Source organism: Bos javanicus, chromosome 5 (genome assembly GCF_032452875.1).
Source record: "Bos javanicus breed banteng chromosome 5, ARS-OSU_banteng_1.0, whole genome shotgun sequence".
In the NCBI taxonomy this organism is placed as follows: Eukaryota; Metazoa; Chordata; class Mammalia; order Artiodactyla; family Bovidae; genus Bos; species Bos javanicus.
Genome location: NC_083872.1, coordinates 10,332,501 through 10,353,316, shown reverse-complemented (window position 1 = coordinate 10,353,316; position 20,816 = coordinate 10,332,501). Strand labels below are relative to the sequence as shown.

The following is a 20,816-nucleotide window of genomic DNA, read 5'->3' as shown; positions in this document are numbered from 1 at the left end:
ATAGGACAGTATATATTTTGTTAGTGAACTCTACCTAACCTCATTTCTTTCTGCTTCCGAGTACCAAATTGGAGTTATGGGGCAATGCCCTCAGTACCTGTAAGGGTCTGCATTCAACCTGGAAGTATACTTGTGTCCAAGTAAGCAAGGCATTAAGTAATAAAGAGAAAACACTATGGCAGGTCAAGAAGACTACAAAACAAAGGAAAAAAAATCCCTGTTTTTATCAAAGGGGTATACATTTTCATTTCACTAGGTCCACAAAATGTAGCATATCAGGCTGCCATATCACTCTCTGCCATAGAATCTATTTTTATCATTTTGATTACACTTTTCAGGACCTTTTCATCATCTGATTTGTCTTTGGCTTTATTATCTGTCTTCCTCCCTTTATGAATGTTAGCTCCTAGAAAGATGTACTTTGTCAAGTTTATGGCAGTATCTGCACCTTCTAGATCAAGGGTAACTCACATATTTTTAATACCTTCTTGCACTGGCCTACTTATAGTTCTCAGCTTCCAGCCTGAGCAGCAATAATCAAAGCAAGTAAGTGAAATGTTTGTGGCTTATAGCTCCTTTTCAATCCATGAAATACTTTGTCATGTATTTTCCTATTAAACTTCCCTCAGGCTGGTTGACATATCACTGGAACATAAAATAAATTTTTGGATAAGATTATTGGACTTCCTTCAGATTGGTTTTGTATTAGTTATCCTGATGTAAAAGCACATCCTCTATATTTGCCTGTAGAGCTAAATCCTTCATTTTTATTAGACAGGGCAGTTTGCTACAAGAGAACAATCCTCTTTGGTCAGAAGGAGATACTATACTTCTTTCTTTTCAGATTAGGAAGCAAAGATGTTTCTTCTTATAAGAATGAAGTATTATGCATTGCCCAAAATAGAGACCTCCACTTCAGAGGAGAATTACAGCACTGTAAATAAACGCTAGTGATGTCAGAAAAATAAGTTATAAAAGTGAAGAATTAAAATTTTTAAAATACAGCTTAAATAAACTCATAAGATATTGATATCCTACATACTTGATAAAATTAGAATTGTGTAGTAATTGAAAAAATAAAAGGTTTTTTTCCTTCTCCTAAATGAGCAATCCATCTGCCATAAAATAAATGGTACTTATTTTCACTTTTGATGTTCAAGAAAAAATATTAACCAGGGATTTGTTAGGGTCAAACTATTTTATGATTTTTCTTCATCTTCCTTTATACTTCACAACTGATATGAAGGAGATTCATCAACAGCTCCATTCAGGTGAAAACTGGAATACGAAAACTACACAGAGCTGCAATTACCACTTCAAAAATGTGTCAAACAGTCTTTATAAGAGCACTTACTATTTTCAGTTTTTCTTTTTTTTAAAACGCATCCTTTTTCTTAGAGAAAACTTTCACAGATAAATGAATATGCAGCTGAAGGCTACCCCAAACTGCAGTAATTATTTCAAAAAGATGTCAACATGACTTATACAAACTCTGTTTTACTCAAGTCTTGATCACTGCCTGCTTGGTCTCAACATTCCTGACTAGGACATGAGCTCTGATGTAGGGCACCGATTCTCAAATGTTAGTGTACAGAAGAATTTGGGGTACCATTAAAGTATCGATTGTCATCAGCTCCAGCCATTCTAATACCGGGGTGGAGTTCACAAACCAGCTCTTATAATTAATATTCTAGATGCTTTGAATGCAGAATTTTTGCAAACCAGATTTAGAAATGCTAATCTAAAAATTCAGAAATAGGCCACTTTTAAAGGCCACATGTCAGATTATGTTGCTTAATTCCAAAATGTCTTCTTTGTAAAGTAAGTTCAAATATATTACACAGCCATCCTATCAACTGGCCATGTCCCTGAGCGTCCTGCGTGAAAGTCAGTGTGGACACTCCTCCCTGAATTTCTTTGCCTCACCCTCCCTCCACCATCCCCATCTACCTTCACCAAACTAAACTGCTTGAATTCTCCAAACAGCCACTTTATCTTTCAACTCTCCTCCGTTCGGCATGACTGTTCCTCTGTGCTATCTTTCTATGCTCTCTCCTCACCTTGCTAACACCTGCTGAACCTTGAAAGACTCAGTTCCAATCATTTTCCCCAAAGCATGTCTTCTGAGCCTTCAAAAATAAGGATGAAGGGGAGGAGGAGAGGAATTTCCTGAAATACATCTTTCATTTAACTCTCATATGAACTTAAGAAGTGGGTTTCATAATCACCCCACATTTACAAATGTGAAAGCTGCAGCCTGGAGGGGTTGCCCAAAGAGACGGAGTTCGCAGGTGACAGAACAGGGGTTCTCAGTGAGTACTGACTGACTGCAAAGGCTACGCTCTTTACGACTACCCTCAACATGCCAAGTTGGCTTAGGTCTTCCTCTTAGGGATGGTCCTGCTTTCCTAAGCACAGTCCTACCATCGCATACCACACCACACAGCCTAATTTACTTGAATGGCTCCCTCAACTGAGTACAAGTACCTTAAAGGCAAAGCACAGTGGCTTTTCATTGTTGTGGCCCCGATAATTAACACATATTTTGGTATAAAGTAAACATTTGGAACAAATGAATGAGTGAATGAAATTTATTCATTCTTTCAAATTGCACTGGCTCCAAGTATATAAGAGTGAACAAAGAAAACAGTGGTCTCAATTCCCACAGAACTCATAGACAAATAGAAAAGACAGACCACCACACAAGGAATTTCACCAAAGTGTGATGCACGCGCTGACAGGGAGCTTAAGCACACGAGGAGGATCTCCTTGAAGGAGATAAGACTCGTCACACAGGAGCAGGTTAAGTGGAAAGGTTGATCCAGGTAGGAGCAATGGCATTCATGAATGATCAGAGGGGAGAGGAAACTATAGAGCATTTGAAGAACTGATAAAGCTCCAATTTCTAGAACATGGGCTTGAAGCAGAAAGTGATGAGACACGTGGCAGGAGAGGTGGCCATGGCCAGGTTGGGGAGGCCTTGTAAGGGCAATGGGAGGTCATCTGAGTTTCAAAGCACAAGGGTGACAGGAGATGAGATATCCATCTCAGAAAAATCAGCCTGGCCGCAGTCTGGCGAGACGGATCAGAGGGGAAAATCTAAGACTGGAGGCTAGCTTGGATAGCTTGGATAATGTTGAGATACTCCAGGTTACTGATGGCAAGGAAAGAATTGGCAAATGGGGATGTAGAGTATAAACAAAAGAGACAAATCGAGTATGATTTACTGAAGCCACATAAAATGACAAAGAAAAAAATCAAAACCCAGTAACCTCTTATAAAGAAAAGTACCTAAAACTGCTTCTATTTCCTTTTCAGTATACTCAGGACAAGTTAAAATGATTTTACAAAAAACAATTCACTAACCTGTTTGTAAGGAGAATCATTCAGGTAAATTTCAGTGGCCCCAACCGAAATCAAAACACTTTTAGAACAAACAATATCGTTGTCAAAGCATTTCTTGTTCTGGGCAATGACAGATATATCTGAATCATCTGTACTCTGAAATGTCAAAAATATTATATTAATATAAATCTATACTATACATAATTTTTACTTATCTTTCATTAAATCTTAAAGAATTCTGAGATTTATAATGAATTGTATTGAAAATGAAATACAACTTACTTCTAAAATAAAAATCATTTTTGATCTCAAATGTAAAGAATTTAATAAAAATATAGCAATTTAGCTCAATCTTTAAACTTTTATCTATAATATCTCCTCTTAAAATGTTGTTCCAAGACAGCTTTCTTTCCATTTTATTATTTGTTGTGCTTGTTCAGTTGCTTAGTCATGTCCAACTCTTTGCAACCCCATGAACTGCAGCCCATCAGGCTTCCCTACCCTTCACCATCTCCTGGAGCTTGATCAAACTCATGTCCATTGAGTTGGCAATGCCATCTGACCATCTCATCCTCTGCTGTCCCCTTCTCCTCCTGCCTTCAATCTTTCCCAGCAGCAGGGTCTTTTCTAATGAGTCAGCTCTTCACATCACGTGGCCAAAGTATTGGAGCTTCAGCTTCAGCATCAGTCCTTCCAATGAATTCAGGATTGTGTTCCTTTAGGATTGACTGATTTGATCTCCTTGCAGATCAAGAGCTGACTCCAGCACCACAGTTTGAAAGCATCAGTTCTTCAGCACTCAGCCTTCTTTATGGTCCAACTCCCACATCCATAAATGGCTATTGGAAAAACCATATATTTGACTATATGGACCTTTGCTGACAAAGTAATGTCTCTGCTTTTTAATATGCTGTCTAGGTTTGATATACCTTTTCTTCCAAGGAGCAAGTGTCTTTTAATTTCATGGCTGGCGGTCACCATCTGCAGTGATTTTGGAGTCCAAGAAAATCGTGCCATTGTATGAACATTCTTTGGCATTGCCTTTCTTTAGAATTGGAATGAAAACTGATCTTTTCTAATCGTGTAGCCACTGCTGAGTTTTCCAAATTTGCTGACATATTGAGTGCAGCACTTTCATAGAAACATCTTTTAGGATTTGAAACAGCTCAGCTGGAATTCTATCACCTCCTCTAGCTTTGTTTGTAGTGAAGCTTCCTAAGGCCCACTTGACTTCACATTCCAGGATGTCTGGCTCTAAGTGAGTGATCACACCATCATGGTTATCTGGGTCATTAAGATCTTTGTTTGTATAGTTCTTCTGTGTATTCTTGCCACCTTTTCTTAATATCTTCTGCTTCTGTTAGTTCCATACTGTTTCTGTCCTTTATTGTGCCCATCTTTTTATAAAATGTTCCCTTTGTATCTCTAATTTTCTTGAAGAGATCTCTAGTCTTTCTCATTCTATTGTTTTCCTCTATTTCTTTGCATTGTTCACTTAGGAAGGCTTTCTTATCTCTCCTTGCTATTTGTTGGAACTCTGCATCCAGATGGGTATATCTTTCCTTTTCTCCTTTGCATTTCTTCTTTACTCAGCTATTTGTAAAGCCTCCTCAGACAACTATTTTGCCTTTTTGCATTTACTTTTCTTGGTGATGGTTTTGATCACTGCCTTCTGTACAATGTTATGAACCTCCGTCCATAGTTCTTCAGGCACTCTGTCTATCAGATCTAATCCTTTGAATCTATTAGTCAGTTTCACTGTATAATCATAATGGATTTGAATTAGATTGTACCTGAATGGCCTAGTGGTTTTCCCTACTTTCTTCAATTTAAGTCTGAATTTTGCAATAAGGAGTTCATGATCTCAGCCACAGTCAGCTCCCTGTCTTGTTTTTGCTGACTGTATAGAGCTTCTCCTTCTTTGGCTACAATGAATATAATCGATCTGATTTCGGTGTTGACCATCTGGTGATGTCCATGTGTAGAGTCAGCTCTTGTGTTGTTGGAATCGGTGTTTGCTATGACCAGTGTGTTCTTTGACAAAACTCTGTTAGCCTTTGCCCAGCTTCATTTTGTACTCCAAGACCAAACTTGCTTGTTACTCCAGATACCTCTTGACTTCCTACTTTTGCATTGCAGTCTCCTATAATGAAAAGGACATCTTTTTTGGGTGTTAGATCTAGAAGATCTTGTAGGTCTTCATAGAACTTTTCAACTTCAGCTTTTTTAGCATTACTGGTTGGGGCATAGACTTGGATTACTATGATATTGAATGGTTTGCCTTGGAAACGAACCGAGATCATTCTGTCGTTTTTGAGATTGCACGCATGTTCTGCATTTCGGACTCTTTATTGACTATGAGGGCTACTCCATTTCTTCTAAGGGATTCTTGCCCACAGTAGTAGATATAATGGTCATCTGAATTAAATTCGCCCATTCCAGTCCATTTTAGTTCACTGATTCCTAAAATGTTGATGTTCACTCTTGCCATCTCCTGTTTGACCACAGCCAATTTATCTTGATTCATGGACCTAACATTCCGGGTTCCTATGCAAGACTGTTCTTTACAGCATTGGACTTTACTTTCATCATCAGACACATCCACAACTGGGTGTTTCCACTTTGGCTTAACCATTTCATTCCTTCTGGAGCTATTTCTTCTCTCTTCTCCAGTAGCATACAGGGCACCTATTGACCTGGGGAGTTCATCTTGCAGTGTCATATCTTTTTGCCTTTTCATACTTTTCATTTATCATTACAGTTCAAATTTATCAACCAGTTTCTTCCCATCAAATATCCAATAAGATATGTCACTTAAGGAAATTTTAAAAGAGATGTTTTTCATTTAGACAATATCTTTTGTTGTATTTTCAGGAGTTCTCTGGCTAAATAATTATTTGCCTAAAGATAAAATCAAAATAAATATAAAACTTTGATACTGTGTTAGTAAATAAAATAATGCATATGATATGAGGGCTTACTTTGAACTTTACATGCATGATCTCATTTAAGTCTTATCACAGTTCTTGAATTATGTATTATCTCCATTTTATAGATAAAGAAACAGAGGTTAAGGATTAAATGAATGTCCAAAGTCACTTAGCTAAATAAGAACAGAGTTCAAAACCCTGTTTTTTCTTAATGCAACTTCTAGAGAAATTAGGAAGAGTTTAGAAATGGTTGAGGAGAAAATTCAATTGTAGGTTATAGGGAATGTTTAGTTTCAGAGAATGTTATGTAATCTCTCACACTCTAAATCTAACCCGCTCTCCATCTCCTCACCCTCACCTGCCTTCAGCTACTCCCCTCTCCAATCTACCAAGAACTCACTCTCTGGAAACACGGTTTCTGATTTTGTATCCCATTTTCATGAATTGGTTTCAATGGTTCTATAGATCCTGGAAGTTCATTGTAAAAGATTGTTTTGAGTATGCATAATTTTCTAGGAAGAACGGCCATGGTTTTCATTACATCTTTGAAGTCCTTATCTCTACGAAAGTTAAAGCCCCGATGCTCTGAGTCCTTCCACTAACTTGTGAAAGGTGGGATATCATAGAAAGGAAAGTGACAATTCTCTCAAGCGTCTGGAAATCATATAGGTCTTGATATAAATTCTCCATACTTAGTTTTTTATATCACCAACAATATGAATATTAGCACAGCATATTTCTTGGTTTGGCCAAATTCCGTCTTATTAGGAATTACTATAGCACATTGCCTAGAAGACAGGTTTACATGAATGCTGTTGACAGAGTAATTAATGTGTCTCTTTGTGACCCAGTTTTCCTTACTTCATAGGAACTGAGAACTTTTTCTTCTTCTTAACAATTCTTTTCGAAAGTATTGCCTAAATTTTGAAAAGAAGAATAATAAGGGTCATTAAGATGATTATGGCATTGTATTACTCAAAAAAAAAATAATAATGCCATACTTTCCTGCCCTTATGAATGATTTTCAAAGAAGAAATATATATATCATCAGGGTTTTGTTTTGCTTTCTCTCTGTTGTTGTTATTCAGTCAGTCACTCATGTCTGACCCTTTGTGACCCTATGGACTCCGCACACCAGGCTTCCCCATCTTTCACCATCTCCCAGAGTTTGCTCAGACTCATGTCCATTGAATCAGTGATGCCATCCAGTCACCTCATCCACTGCCATCCCCTTCTCCTCCTGCCTTCAGTCTTTCCCAGCAGCAGGGTCTTTTGCAATGAGTCAGTTCTTTGCAACCGGTGGCCAAAGTATTGGAGTTTCAGCTTCAGCATCAGTCCTTCCAATGAATATTCAGGATTGATTTCCTTTAGGATTGACTGGTTTGATCTCCTTGCAGTCCAAGGGACTCTCAAGAGTCTTCTCCAGCACCACAGTTTGAAAGCATCAATTCTTTGGCACTCAGCCTTCTTTATGCTCCAACTCTCACATCCATACATGACTACTGGAAAAACCAAGCTTTGACTATAAGAACCTTTGTCAGCAAGAGTTATTAGATTAAGGGATCTGAAAAGCTGGCTGCAAGGATTTCTATTGCCATTACATTTCCATTACTATTAATTAAAGTGCCTCAGTATTAGCTTTAGTCTATATATTAACTCAGAAATGCCAAGAAGTAGTCTATATTGTATGGTCTGCCTGGTAATATCATGTTATGCTGACAGTAACTTGAAACAATATCGATTCCTATGAGCCATGTTTCTCCAATTTCCATTTCTAATATATTTCAAGCTAATATTAGGTTTGAAGATAATGCTACAGAGTTGCCAAGCAACACAGTAAGAAATGATTACAAAACTAGAGTAAAAAGGTCAAGAGCCATGTGCCACATGGATTCCTCAAAACGTCTATGTTTAGGTACTGAAAACATTGATAGAGAATATTCTCCCAACTGATTCTGAACTATAAAACATCAGTACCTCTCAAGGTAATATATTATTTTACTTGACATGTCAGTTTAAGACTTGTCATAGTCCCAGCCCCTTTGAAGGATAACTATACCACGGAAAGTCACTGCTGATACAGCAGCCTCAGGCAGCCATGCTTCATGTTCCACAGCTGAATGGCCTCAAAGCAGCACTTTCTTTGATGGGCCAAGGGACTGTATTGTGCATACACACACACACACACACACACACACACACACAAAGACAACTCTAGCCAATTACATTATCTCTCACATTTCACCCTAAAGGAAGAGACAGGAAGCAAAAGATCATACACTTATTTTTTAAAAGAAATGCTTACATCTCAACTGTACAATGTGTTTTGGTCTTTAATTTGTTCTTTACTTTTATCATTTTCTTTTTCACTTACTTATAGTCCCTGAATATACATTTAAAATTTTACTAGTTAATTCCATCATCTCTTTCATAACCTCTGGAAGACAGAAAATATTTTTATTTTATGGGGGATAAATTTTATTCACAGTGAAATTTTCATATAATGTTTACATGCTACTTCTTTTTCTCTCTCTTTTGAAGTGCCACACTGTTTTATAATTACTGTGCCATTAATTTTCATTTTACTCTTATTTGACAGAGAAAGCTCCATCTAGATCTTTATATTTGCTTAAATAGAGTGTAATGATTTCCTTTGACTTCTTTTCCTCTCTGTTTTCATTTCCCTAGATAGACAGACGGATGGATGATGAATAGATAAATACATACACACATATACAAATACATACAGGTCTACCCTTCAAGATATTATGAGATTACAAGCAACTAAGAATCTTATAGAGGAGATAGACATGAAAATATGGAACTTGTGCGACCTAGTGTTTTAAGAAAGAGCCCACCAGAAGAGCCTGAGGAGGGGTCAGAGACAAACACCAGCAGAGGCGGAAGAAATACCTCAGAGAATACAAAGCAAGAAGTACTTCCAAAAAGGAAGATAAGCATTAAAAAGTTTGAACTGGATTTTGCAAATGTCATCATTAGCTTTTACAGTTGCAATTTTATATGGATCTTGTGATTTGGTGATTTAGACTCTCTCACACCAGTCTAAATTTTGAAGGAGGCAAGACTCATATCTATGTTGCACATCCTTTACCTTCACTTTTCAGCATAGGTCCTGACACACAGAAATCACACAGAAAAATAGTGATATGAAAAATGATGCAAGGTACAAACATTTGAGAGCAGTATTAGAAGGCTTTTCAGAGACCAGGAGAGCACCAAACGTTTGTGGTATCAACTGAACAGAATGCTGAAAAATCAAATCTAGAACAAGTTATAGGAAGAAAACTAGCAGGGCTGTGGCTTGTCATAGACAATGGAAGCAAAGTTTGACTCTGAAATCTGGGAGTTGGAATATTAAATTTCTCACTTTTGCTGAAAAAACTCAGTGTTCTCTTTCTCTGAGCTTATAGCACAGGTCAAGTTGCTGTTTGCTTTCTCAACTCTCTTTACTCTTAAAAAAGTCTTACCTCAGGAAATACAATTATGACTTTGTCATAGGTCTGCTGCACTATACGTAAAAAATAATGGGCTATATTCCAAGCGCTATTTACAGTATAGTACAGTATAACATAAACAGCCTCAAAATGAATAAAATAGCAGAGAACCTGAATTTTTAAAGTTTGATAAACATAAACAAAGATAGGGTAAGTATTTGCTTGGAACTGTTTCCTAAGACTCCACAATCCAGAGATTAAAAAACAGGTTTACTATTCCTTTGAATGTCAGAGTCAAGTAACATTATACTTTAAGATAAAGTTGAGTAAGTATTAATTTTTAAAAGTCCAATTGGCAAATAAAAGTGAAATTTTTATGAATTAGATTACTATATCCTTCATAGGGCCCAAAAAAGTAAATGATAAGTTTTACCAAATAAAAATGCTTTACAAATGACAAAGATAAAGCCTAGAATTTGTAATCAAGACAGGGAGGAAAGAGAGCTGCCTGACAAAGAAGAAGGAATTAAATATGCTATCCACAGAAGTGAATGCTGCCTCTGAAAAAGCAGCAAGTCAATGAATGGTGTTGGCAGTCATTCTATCCTTCTCAAAGGAAACGCTGATTCTCAAAAAAAAAAAAAAAAAAAAAAAAACCTTGCCATGAAAAAGAGAAGCAGATGGAATAAGGAAAAAAAAATTATAAAACTATTGCAGTAGAAAATCTCAAGCATTGAAAAATTTACTATCTGACATGATAACATTTCAAAGCCATGACTACTAGGCTGCATTTGTTAATCACTAATTTGTCTTTGGTATGAAATAATTATCTACTCCGTAGTCAACTAAACTATTTCTTGGCTTGTCAAAAATGTGTTGGTCAAACTAACCCATCCATTCTGGGGTCCTGGTTCTGGTTTATTAATTTCAATAAATATGCTCATTATAATACAATCAATAATTCACTAGTATAATTCTAATTAATTACTAACATAAGTTTTCTTTTCTTAATTTTCAAAGATTATTTTTTGTAAGCACATTTTATTTTTTTAAAGAACATTATTAAATAAAAAAGCATAATTCTGCTTGGCAGAGGAAAAAAAATATATACAATTCTAAAACTTACAACTTTAGATTTTTCATACTCTTTATACCTAATTTTTGCTACATGAACCCTAATGATAGATCTTAACCCAGATATTTAACATTTTATCCAAATGTTGGACTGATACTTCCTGCAACATGTCTTCTCACTTACAGGTAGGCATATCTCATTAAAACTTGAGACTGAATATGATGTATGTATTTTTACAGAAGAATATAGCAGCAAATTAAAGTGATGAGAGGAAGAGGAAATGGGGTTTACAAACCTGAAAACCAAACTTTAATGGCTCTCGCCTGCCAAATAAAATGGCACTCTTATATTCAGTACCAATAAAAATGACTGTTACCATCATTCAGCATCAGACATAAGAAGATAATTTCATTTTGTCAGGAATCAGAATTGAGACAAATATTCTACTTTCTGCACAGTCACTTTTCTGTATACTTGAAACTAACATAATATTGTGAATTAATTATACTTCAATTAAGAAAAATCATTATTTGAAAATACAATGGAAAATACTATGATTTCTCTACTGCAAAGATAGATGAGTTAAGGAAGAGCCAGGCAGATCAAATAAGTAGTTATTAAGGGTTTGCTAAATGCCCAGCATTTTGCAAAATGATGGAGGGGAAGGAAAAAAGAAATATAGAGTATGATCCCTGTTTTCAAAACTTCAGAATTTTCTTGGAGAAATCTACCCTAATATATAGAGAAGGAACGTCTTTGCTAACACAGTTTACATTTAATAGGCCCTGAAAATTGCGTACTAAAGAATGAAATGATAATATATGGGCAAAGACCACACACTGGAAAATGTTTACAAAGATGGTAATACACGGACAAGGTTTAAAATGCTTTTAGTAAATACTTCTAAATAATTTTTCCATACACAAAGTGAAAACAAATTTGGCAGAATTTTTGCTTTGCTACTTAAAATGAAACCACAAAAAGCATCATTAATTAACCTTAATGATATATTCAGTGTTTGATACAGTATTGTCAACGATTGATGGTCATATTTGATACAGTATTGTCCATGATACTTTGTTTTTTCTGGATATGACAAAGTTTACTATTCAGAAGAAGAGGAGAATTTCAAAAATAGTTACAATTGGTGTTTTAAAGAAGGAAATGATTTACATTCTTCCTATTCAAAGAGTGGACAATGGACATGAAACATCAGAGTAGTTTATTTAAAATTGCAGACTCCAAGATACTGCTCCAAACACATAAAATCAGAACCTAGATTTTACCAAGATTTCCAAGTTATATGCATACATAATAAAGTTTAAGAACACTGCTCTATATACTTCATGTTGAAGGCATGTGTATGCATGTATAACAAATATAAGATTACTAATTAAGTGTAACTTTTTGAATTCTACCCTCTTAAAAAATGGTTAAACACAGAGCAAGTAATTTTTTTAGCTCTTATAATACAACCATAATTGTGCTAGCCCTAGTGAGGAACCCAAAAGAAGTGTAACACTGAACCCTGACATAAAATGATACATGACCTAACTGAGCATATAAAATAATCAGAATGTAATGGATTGCTTACTTTTGACATGAGGACTATCAAATATTGTAGGATGAGTAAGAACAGAACAGATAAATATGAACTAGAAAAGTCACTTTGAGGGAGTAGAGCCAATCAGGTACAGAAAAATACCCTGAGAAAAACCCTTGAAGGATTTTCCTGAGAAGTTCAATTTTATGGAAGCCAGTAAATGGGAGTCAGCAGCAGTTCTTAAAAAGCAATGACATGATAGCAATGTGAGTCTTAGAAAGGTTAACAGAACGAAAAATATGTATTATGATAGGGATGAACTTGAGTCAGAAGACAGCCTAGAAGTTGAAGGTCAAAGCTGTCCATGTCAATTTGGAACTCATCAGCTTGTAGGTGAGGTTAAGATTAAAGAGGTGGATGAACTTAAGCATTAGGAGAAAAGGAGAGAGACCCAAGCACAGACATCCAGTTTAGTAAACATTCAGTGGACAAGTGTTCCCAGCATGGTGCCCAGCGCTACTAAAACAATGGTGACTAGGGTTTGGTCCTTGCCCTGAAGGGGCCAACTCCGTCATCTATGGTCTAGGACTTATGCAAAAAGAAAAGGCAACAAAGAGACAAAGAAGGAACCAGAAGAGATAGTGAAGGACTACAAGAGTGTAAGCCAGAAATGCAAAAGAAGAGGGTTCTTAAGGAACATCAGAACACCTAAATATCAAGGGAAGCAAGGACTTGGTATAAAATCAGTCTGAAACATTATGAGGGGAAAAAAAAAGTATCAGTTTATGCATTCAAATCTCATAATTGCTTTTTACTTTTCCAGGCTTCTCAATTGACAACCTAAACTTCAAGAGGTAAGAAAATCTTCATGTAAAATTATTTGCTAAATACTTGTTTGAAGAGGACAAATACTCATAGAATGGATATGTATTCTCTGTGCCTTTCCTGTGCTCCAAGATAAAACCACACACGCACACACACACACCCTACAGGCAACTTGTCATCTTCTATAATTTTCTAACTGCCAAATTCATTCCAAGGGATTTATTCTTTAAGAAACTTAAAACTGTTCATAAAGGAGGCTAAAAATAGTACTGAAAGAGAAACTCAGTGGTTTCCCTTGAAACATAGCAGGAGATTTGCTTAAGTCTGGAAGGCTATGATTTACTGTTTGTTTTTTATTTAAAATAACTAATACAAAATGGGAATGTGCCTACTTTCCTGACATATGCTAAAAACATAAAAGCCTTACCCAGAAGAAAACACACATTCAAGAAAATCACAGGTTACCTTGCTGGATGAAAAGATGTTATTTTGCTTATTCTTGGGCAACTTCTTCCTAAAACTTTTAAGGATTCTATCAGATATACAAAGCCCAGGGTTTAACCAAAGCATATCAACAAAATAGCATGTCTAGAAATGAGAATAATGTCATTTTAATTGCTACAACTATAAACAAATACATGGTCCAATACATGATTTAATGTGCTATATTTACATTCACCAAATTAAACCAAGAAAAATAAAAATGGTTGATATTTACTGAGCAGTTACTAAATAGTAAGTACTATATGCAAGCTTTACATATATTTATTTCATTCAACCCTGAGAACTACCCCTGGGAGATAGGGACAATTATTATCCTCATTTTACAAATGAGAAGTCAGAGGCACAGAAAGGTTATGAAATTAGCTCATCACTTACAAATAATAAAACTTAACAATTAGTTAAGGAAATTAATTTAAAATTGCTGTAGCTTTTAGAAGTTTTACTAATGATATGTAGATGCGCTATGTCACGGGTCTACCATACTTGTTTTTTACACGCTCTACATAACTGTAACTAAAGCAAGCAATTGTGACATTGGCTTCCCAGGTGGCTCAGCGGTAAAAGCAACCGCCTGCAATGCAGGAAACCTCGGCTTGATCCCCGGGTCAGGAAGATACCCCGGAGAAGGAAATGGCAACCTACTCCAGTATTCTTGCATGGGAAATCCCATGGATAGAAGAGCCTGGAGGGCTATGGTCTATAGGGTGGCAAACAGTAGGACATGACTTAGCGACCAAACAGCAATAACAACTGTGACATACCTTTATCAAAAATACCTGGCAATCACTGATATAATCATATTCCAGTCCATCAAAAGAATGATAATGCCGGTCCCCATATATTGTGCATACTGCTGGGCATGGATAATAGGTGCAATTGAACATTCCTCGGCGACAAACACTATTAGAAAACAACATCAACATTGTTACCTTTCTAGGAAATGCGGCTCTAATTAGTATTTTTCAGGGAGCATAAGTATTGGAAGGTTTGTATTCAAGGGTATTCACTGTGTCAATAGCGCTTATAAATATGGCCAATTCTTTCTGATAACATTTTATTACAGGGATACATAAGGCATATATTTACCACTCTGTCTTAAGACATCACAAACAAGCCTAGAAATTGTGCCTGGGTCACTTGAAAACAGGTGATGGAATGAAAAACTAAAGATACACCTGCCGGTCGCCAAAAGACTACAATGTTATCTCTTTTCCTTGAGTCCATTTCAATACCTTTTCTTGTTATTGTTCAGTCACAGACAGGACTTATTCACAAGCTTGAATTTTTTATCCACATTTCAAGGACACTGTATTTTAATTTTATTTTATGGTATTCTTTTGGATTATTTTCAAACAAAATTTTCCATCAAATATGACCTTCTCTTTGGAACATTTATTATTTATAAATTTGAGATATGTTTTTCCTATTATATTTTCAAATTATCATAGTTCATTTTTTGCTTCTTGGTCAAACAAATAGGCATAAAAATAATGATCCCCCTGTAGGTAGTAGCTTCCCATTAACTCCTGAAGGCCTTTAAAATCGTATTTACTCAGATTTGGTTTGCTTTCTTATGAAATTCGTCACATTAAGTAAATACAACATGAGTGAAACTAGCACAATTTCTTAGAGAAGTTGTGAAATAAACGGATCTCATTACCAGGTATAGCATGGTGTAGCAATCACTTCTCCTGAGAGGTACTCCCAATCTTTCCAAATACAGGGACAGCTTTCAGGAATGTAACACTTTCCTTTGTGCTCTGCCATCCTTTCGAGTGAAGAAGCAAATGCTATTTAATATCAACTACCAATTTCAGTTTTTAAAAAATCAGCAATCTTGTCATATTCAAAATCATCTACATTGGTTACAACAGTTGTAAGCATGTTCTGTCTAACCTATGGAAGAGTCAAATCCAGGCTTTCTCCCCCATTTTACCACACAGTATCTTTCATATCACAGAAATAAAGGCCAGGCAAATGACTGGATGCAATATTTTAAACTTTTTGCTATCGCTTAGTACAATAAAACAGAGACAGGAGCCTAAATTTCTGGGTAACATGAGGTATTCTGAAAAGACAATTAAAGAGGAAGGAAGGCTACCTTTCTTCAATATTTGCTTCAAATATTAACACAGAAGTCAGGAATCCTGACTTCTTGCCTCCGCTTTCAAATATAAATAATCACCTATGTTCCCCTAGTTCTCTGCTTCCTCACTCACAGTTCATCTAACACAGTAAAGTGAGTCTTTATTTAATGTGTATGTTGTCTACTTGACTTTAAGTTTCACTCCAAAAGACCATGAATATCCTGCTAATGGTTGTGTTCCAATGTCTAGCACAGAGCAGACCCTCAGTAGTTGCGTAAAGGTGAAGGTGTGAAACTATCTATATGAATGATGCATCGTCTCATTAGGTTTGCTTTCTTTAGACAACAATGCCCTGAAGCCCATAATTTCTCCCCTTAACCTTCCCAAACTTTCAGTCACTTTCCCTGAGCACAGCATCTTCTGCCTAGAAAACTAAAAGATTTTTTTCTCACCACTGAAGATCCAGTTTAGTGCAATCTTTTATGTACCACACTCCCTATACGCAGCAATCTATACAAACCTTTATTGGAGGGTTCATCCAACGAACTGCAAGTAATTCATTAAATGTCTTATAGAGAAAACAACAACAAAAACTAGTATTTTTGAGTGTTAACCATGGCCCAGCCATTGTTTCACTCACTTTACATGTATCATTGACTCATCTAATCCTAATGACAATTCCATAAGGTAGATTCTATTGTTTTCTTACATGTGTGTGTTCTAGTACTGTCTTCCCTATATCTTAACAAAATGTCCCACACATTAGGTAGTTTGTAAACACTGGATGTTGAATTGTTTAGATAAGGGATGCCTCACTGAACTGCACTAAATTTTTTTTTTAATTCTCATTTCTTTTATTTCCTAAAGTATCATTCACTTCAGTTGTTAATTGAAGTATAGCTGATTTAATGGCCATCTGGTGATGTCCATGTGTAGAGTCACCTCTTGTGTTGTTGGAAGAGGGTGTTTGCTATGGCCAGTGTGTTCTCCTAGCAAAACTCTGTTAGCCTTTGATTTGTAATATTATATTAGCTTCTGGTGTACAGCATAGTGATTCAGTATTTTTTTAGATTATACTACATTAAATGTGATAAATACAATTCTTATACAACCAGCCAAAGTAGTGGTTTTAAATGGTTATGCTGATGACTGATGAGTTTTTCATAACACATAACATAATCAAACATAACATAACATAATCAAAACTGGAAGAAGGAAGAAGAGAGCTGTAAATCACTATGAGTTGTCTGCTTTAAGCAGGTTTGGGAAGTGGGGTTAGTCATAAAATAAACATTTGCTGAGCACCTACCATATGACTGGTGTGCTGCATATACTCAACCATCTATGAAGTAGATAGTACATTTGTTTTTAAAAAAAAAAAAAAAAAACAAAGTTGAGACTCCACGTGGTTAAGATTTACCCTGAGGTACTTTAGCTAATAAGAAAGAGGGTCAGCATTTTATCCCGGTTTTGTATGTCTCTTTCTGCTATATTACTTTACATTTATTTAACCCACAGTGATTTCTAAACTAAAATTCATTTGTACTTGAAAAACTGCTGGGATTATAAGAAGCCCCACAAAAACAAGTGATACCAGGCTTATCGTCCTAAAATAAGCCCCCCAAGTCACATGGAAGTCAATCCAAATCATAGTACCATAAGCAACTTTATAATAGAAAGTTCTATGTTACAAAATTATTTCTAAACAGGCAGAAGACTCTTCATCAATTCAAACTTTATTTATTTCAATAAAACAAGAGAAGGTGGAAGAAAATGACTTTAAGTTTTTATAATAAAATTTGACCAATAAATTAATCATTATTGAAATAAAAGTCAAAGAGGACAGCAAATAGATATTTTCTAAAATAATAGCATCAACCACAAGCATATGAAACAAAATTAGGACGTAGTTTTATCTAATCAGCCATGCATCCCTGAGTCATAATCAAGTCAAATAAATCAAGTAATGTTGTAGGGCTCAATTAGTTTACTATAAAACAAAGGTTTTATTTCCTTTGTCCTTTTTACTAAAATGCCTTCCTTGCTTGTCTGCTCTATGGTCTGATTTCTACCTGCCTTTATTTTCCCATGCAAGGTTTTGTTCTTCCACACTCCTTCTGTGTCCTTTCTTTAATAAAGAGATTGATACAGTCCCAAGTTACTTGTCTCTTCAACCTATTTCAGGTGGGGACCATTTAGACAAATGTGAATCTCCTGGGAAACAGACCACAAAACCTCTCTCTTCTTTGCTCCTGGCTGATATGAATTGAGCTCAGAAATCACTTTGTGTGAATATGTTCATCGAGAAAGAATGGGTGACCTGTTTGCCTTAGGTGGCTCTCCCTCTGTGCACTGCTTCTATTCATCATCAGAAGAGGGAAGGCCAGTGAGGCCAGATTCCACGTGTGCCTGCGAGGACATGAATAGCCACCAGATTCTGTATTTACCTTCCATGAGTACTAGGGATTTCTGCTACTAAAGGAAATTTACAAAGGTAAGAGTAAATTATGCTTCCATAAAATAAAAGTGAAAGAAAGTGAAAGTCACTCAGGCGTGTCCAACTCTTTGCAACCCCATGGACTATACAGTCCATGGAATTCTCCAGGCCAGAATACTGGAGTGGGTAGCCTCTCCCTTCTCCAGGGGATCTTCCCAACCCAGGGATCAAACCCAGGTCTCCAAAATTACAGGCGGATTCTTTACCAGATGAGCCACAAGAGAAGCCCGCCATAAAACAGTCACCCATATTTATTGAGTATACACACATGTGCACAAATACACAAACATGCCACATTTCACAATGCTTAATTGGGTCTTTAGAGGAACTTGCAGAAAAAGCATTCAGCTAATACCTACAGGGCTGGGATCTGAAACAAGTGTGTCTGAAGCCAGAGCTCCCACTGTTACCCACTGCCCTAAACAACCTCAACACACCACTTTATGTAACATCCATTAGATAAGGAAACTGGTATTAATAATATAACTTAACATCAACAATAGTAATAGCCAACAGAATATACAGAAGAGGGGCAGTCCCAAAATGGCAGAGGAATAGGATGGGGAGACCACTTTCTCCCCCACAAATTCATCAAAAGATCATTTGAATGCTAAGCAACTTCCACAAAACAACTTCTGAACGCTGGCAGAGGACACCAGGCACCCAGAAAGGCAGCCTGTTCCCTTCAAAATGAGGTAGGACAAAATATAAAAGACAAAAAGAGAGACAAAAGAGAAGGACAGAGACCCATCCTGAGGAGGGAGTCGTGAAGGAGGACAAGTTTCCAAATAGCAGGTAAACTCTCTCACCCTGGGTCTGTGGGGAGTTATGGAATCTCAGAGGGCAACATAAATAGGGGGAGAGGTGGTGTGGAAAAAACACAAAATCCAGAGAATATGTGCCTAACCGCAACTCCCGGCAGAGAAGTAGCCCAGACGCTCGCATCTGCCACCCATGAGCGCGGACTGGACAGGGAGGCGCGGGTTGCATCATTGGTGCTTAGGGTAAGGACTGGGCCTGAATGCCCTGAGGACAACCTGAGGGAGCTAATGTAAGATAGCAACCCAAACTGTGGGATAGCCAGAGAGAGACAGAGAAAGAGAACTTTCCCGCCAAAGGCTCTAAACTAACACGCAGCCTGGCCGGCTCACAGAACAAAGGATTGAGCGAATACCAAAGGAGAGTTAGCTGGCTGCGTGCAGGCCTCTCCTCTCCACGCCTTCTGCCAGAGGTGGAGAGGCAGGCGTACAACAGCCAGAGCCGGAAGGCAAGGGGCAATCTCAGCCTCAGAAATGGCATCCTCCACCAAACTGTGAGCAGGCTCCCAATTGCTAACCAAGTCTTCCTGGGATCCTGGACGGTTGACATCTGCCAGGAGGGTCGAAGCCTGACATCAGCTCCCCAGAGGAGACACGGCACAGCTGAGACGGTGCTCTCGCAGTGCACCTGGGGAACCGAGCGGCCAGGACTAGGGAGGTGATTAAAATGCACAGACCACCTCGGACAGTGTGCTCGCAAAGCAGTTGGCCGCCTGAGCTGCTCAAACCTGGGAAAGGCACAAAACACACACCCAACCAAGTCTGTGCCCTTGTGGAGTACCCGAGAACCTGAACCTGAGTGGCTTAGACCTGGGAAGTGCATGAAATGCTGGGTCTGCTTTGGACAGCACCCCTGCAGAGCAACCTGGAGCCTGAGCAACATAGACCCGGAGAGCACACGCTCCATGAGCTGGGGCAAACCCAGTATGGTCCATACACTGCAAGCACTCCCCATACATGCAAGTGGAATTTGTTTGCAGTGTTCCTCCCTCCCCACAACACAACTGAACAAGTGAGCTTAAATAAGTGACCACCTTCACCTGCTTGTGTCAGGGCGGAAATTAGACACTGAAGAGACTTGTAAACAGAGGAAGCCAAAATAAACAAAGAAGAGGGAACTGCTCTGGAAGTCACAGGTGCAACAGATTAAAGCCCTGTAGTTAACATTGACTAAGCATTAAAAAGGGTTTATAAACCTAGAGAAGAAGTATAATCTGGAAAAAGGAACTATCTGAAACTGAACTGACCCCACACTGCCCACAACAGCTCCAGAGAAATTCCTAGACATATATTTACTATTATCATTTTTTTTAATTTTATTTTATTTTTAAACTTTACATAATTGTATTAGTTTGCCAAATATCAAAATGAATCCACCACAGGTATACATGTGTTCCCCATCCTGAACCCTCCTCCCTCCTCCCTCCCCATACCATCCCTCTGGGTCGTCCCAGTGCACCAGCCCCAAGCATCCAGTATCGTGCATCGAACCTGGACTGGCAACTCGTTTCTTACATGATATTTTACATGTTTCAATGTCATTTTTTTATTTGTAAAATTTTTTTTATTTTTAAGTTCTTTATTACTCATTTAATTTTCATTTTTATAACCTATTATTACCTTTCAAAAAAAGGCCTTATTTTTAAAGCAAATTTCATATATATATATTTATAATTTTTGTGATTGACTTTGTTTTGTATTTTTAGTATTATATTTTTGAGGGTCTAACCTCTAGAT

At 37.1% G+C, this 20,816-nt stretch overlaps 1 protein-coding gene across 1 annotated transcript in view; it reads right to left on the bottom strand.

Moving 5' to 3' along the window:
- The window catches only part of OTOGL (otogelin like), a 183,013-nt gene that overhangs the window by 87,539 nt on the left and 74,658 nt on the right, over positions 1–20,816 (bottom strand). The window contains exons 24-26 of the mRNA XM_061415623.1: positions 15,338–15,445; positions 14,439–14,577; positions 3,367–3,501 (exon numbers count right to left, since the gene is read on the bottom strand). Coding sequence (XP_061271607.1) covers positions 3,367–3,501; positions 14,439–14,577; positions 15,338–15,445 — 382 coding nt within the window. The remainder of the gene's footprint in view (positions 1–3,366; positions 3,502–14,438; positions 14,578–15,337; positions 15,446–20,816) is intronic.